The sequence below is a fragment of the Trypanosoma equiperdum genome (genome assembly GCF_001457755.1).
Source record: "Trypanosoma equiperdum strain OVI genome assembly, contig: ctg_842, whole genome shotgun sequence".
Lineage (NCBI taxonomy): Eukaryota > Euglenozoa > Kinetoplastea > Trypanosomatida > Trypanosomatidae > Trypanosoma > Trypanosoma equiperdum.
In genome coordinates, this window is record NW_027124801.1 from 62,782 (window position 1) to 66,006 (window position 3,225).

The 3,225-nt window shown below is 50.6% G+C and overlaps 1 protein-coding gene across 1 annotated transcript; it reads right to left on the reverse strand.

Moving 5' to 3' along the window:
* Window positions 1-455: 455 nt before the first annotated feature.
* On the reverse strand, window positions 456-3,017 carry TEOVI_000394500 (uncharacterized protein; the record flags this gene model as incomplete). The annotated part of the gene is made up of 1 exon (XM_067226775.1): window positions 456-3,017. The coding sequence occupies one exon, from the start codon at window positions 3,015-3,017 to the stop codon at window positions 456-458; it is 2,562 nt and encodes an 853-aa protein (XP_067082876.1).
* Window positions 3,018-3,225: the final 208 nt, after the last annotated feature.

Genomic DNA, 3,225 nt, shown 5'->3' on the forward strand with positions numbered 1-3,225 from the left:
TTGAGACAACGATGACGCGTTCGGTGGAACTTTCACCCAAAAACAACTTTATACCAAGGACATAAGCAGGTGAAATAAACGAGGCTTCCCTTCGCTCACCACGAATACCCTTGCACAAAAATGTGTATAACCAGAAAAAGGAAGGAGATAATAACAACGAAAAAAAAAAGACACAGTATCTTAAAAAAAAAAAACAAGACACATGGGTCGGAAAAAGAACGAAGCAGAAAGAGAGGGAGAGGCATGGCCGCCCGACAACTCATATGCAGTCACAAGGAGCGACAAGCAACCCCTTTGGTAAACAAATAACCAACACGGGTACGTATGAGACTGCAGGGAGTTGCCTTGCAGCCGCCGTCGCACATCTTCCCGCTCCTCTTGGAAGAAGAGTAAAGAGAGAGGGAAGGAAAGGAACAGCAAAGCGCACAGAGGCGATGGATGCATTACAACAATCCCTATGCCGTCACTCCGGTTGAGACAGAGAGATTGGAAGCGAACTGCCGTACAACCTGCCTAACGGCTGCGAGAGGGTACCCCTCCAAACTGGCGAGGAAAAGGAAGGCACAACCCTCACAACACACAACTACTGCCACTTGCAGAGTCGTAGATTCCTCTCTGGAGTCTAGCGACGGGGCGCGCAGCAGCATATGCTCTGCAGAGCGCGATAAAACAGACGAACCCACAGCAGAAGCAGACATGCCAATCACTGGTGTGTGTTGCTCTTGTGGGCACTCTGCGCCCTCCATATCATGCCCCTCATGACAATATGGTGAACCCAGGAAGGAAAACGGGTTGAAGCGCCCCATATCATTGTCCATGACGAAGGAATCGGAATCACCATCGTCGTCGTCACTATCGCACAGCTGCTCGTAATGCACCTCCAGTGCGGCGGAGGCGCCTAACATGGTGGTCTCCCAATGGTGCACACATACGCGGCCAGGAAGCCGCAATAGGTAATCCCGTACTAGTTTCTCGAGCCGAGAGGTTGCCCGGCGTCGCGCCACCTGCGAAGTGTGCGCAACAAATGGAATTGGGAATACCCTGAGGTGGACAGTAAGGCCATCCATGCCACCAACACAGAATGCAGCAAGCGGTTCACCCATAATAGGTTCTCTTACCACAACTGTTGCAGCGGCAGCTGCGCAAGCAGGGTTTAATAATATACTAAAGGGTAGTACTTCGTGTCGTTTATTGCAGTATATAAGCGAAGTACTCTGTCCGTAATGATTTCCAAGTGACATGGTATCAATTGTACGGCGGCAGAAAGTAACGACCTCTTCCAGCGTGTGGCATGCAGTCGGGAAAAGAAAACACATAGAAACACATTCACTCCGAATGCGCAAGCAAAACACACTCAGATAGGCGCTGATAAACGCTTCACCACTTGGACCAGCCTTATCGGTATGCATATGCATTAAGTCGGTGGGTGAGACAGCATCGCCGTCACTCCTACGACCCTGTGGATGACGCAAATGGGCAGCGCAAACATTATTTGGATCAATGAGTACTTCCTGCACACAAAGAGCCCCTTCCAACTGTAGTGTGGGATTCGGGTCATCCTCCCCCGCGCTGTCACCATTCGTTGGTACCATAATCTGCTGTAGTTGCACTACGAAGTTTCTCTGTTTACCGCTTTTCGCGCATTGCAATTCGTCATTACTCCTCACGACACTGACAGAGTAGGCATTAGATCCATCAGTGGAGTGATGTACGGAGAAGCGCCGCACTACCGCGCGAAGATGATGTTCAAAAAATGTTTGCCAACTGAAATTACCCGCCGGCAAGGGTTCGTAGCAAGCCACGACAACGATTCGGCGTGGGCCGAGGCTTGAAATAGTGGCAAATTGCACACTAACACTATCACTATTACCATTTGTCTCCCCATTTCCCAAAAACCCGTACCTACCCCCACCGGTAGCGTGTTCAACCGCGCATAAGTCTGGTAGCTGATGCGGTACACTAAAGCCCCACAGCACGTCTGGAGTTGATGGAGCAGCATTGCCAGCTGCTCTGGGACCGTTGCTGCTGTTGCGCCCCTCCTTGTCTATCCGGCGAAGGGCACTGTGCGAAGCACTTCCATTTGGTCCTTCACCTCCGGATGCACGAGGTGTCGCCGATGTTACTGTCGTTTCCTCTGCAATTGTTAACAGCTCTCGCAGGTGCTCATCCATAACAAAGTCGAGCGGTAGTCTAAATCCCAACCCAAGACGCGGCTCAGCACACAACAAATAAGAAGGTGACGAGCGTGGCTCAGAGAACTGAATGGACCGCACGAGTTCATTGAAGGCCGTAGGCAGCACGCTCTTCACACGCGTGTCGGCAATGTACTGCGCAGTTACGGCAAGGCGCTTGCTTGTAAGGAACACAGAGAGTGCAAATCTCAGCTTATTTCCTCTGTCCAGATAACAGTACTCGGCACTAGGCAACTGGGCGCTGCCAATTCGAATGTTCCCGGTGCCAGAAAGCAACTTAGCGCAGTCACAAACACGCTCAAGGCTAAGCTCACGATAGTTTTCTGCCGTCTCTTCTGTTTCACAGTACTCAAATGTTATGGCAACGCGATGCTCCGGCTGTCTGAGGTAACGCAACCCAACAAGTAGCAACGGGGCTTGCCGCTCCTCGGTTTCCACAGCAAACAGGATGGGTGAAAAAAGCATTCGAACGCCCAGTACGTCATCCCGCCATTCCATAGTCGTTGCGTTGTGTCTCTTCACATGCCTCTCTGCAAACGCGTAGTAGTATGATCTGTTCGTTGGACCGGTGTTACTTTGGGGAAATGTGGAATGTGGAACCCCACGGTTATTGGCACTCGATGCATCCTGGCCCGCCACGTTTCCTTTTGTTTGAGGCTGGACACTCACCGATTGAAAACCGCCCCGGTTTGCGGCAATGGTAGACAATGCAGACCGGCGTTTGTTAGAAATATAAGTGACCGCAGAAACAACAACAGCAGCGCCGGCGAGAGCAACTGTGAGGCAACCGCTCCCTGCCAACGTGGTTGAAGGGCCAGTACTCATCTTCTGAGGAAAAAGTGGGTGCAACACTTGAATAATTCCGCGTCACACTCACAACCTCCTACGAGTATCCGAATATTTTTTCTTTAAAAAAAAAACTCTAATCGAAAATGAATCCTTGCCTCTCCCTTTTCACAACTTTTGCTTGCTGGACTTCTATCTTCCCTTTTGATTCTTTTCTTGACTTCCTTTCTTTTTTTCCCCCCCCCCC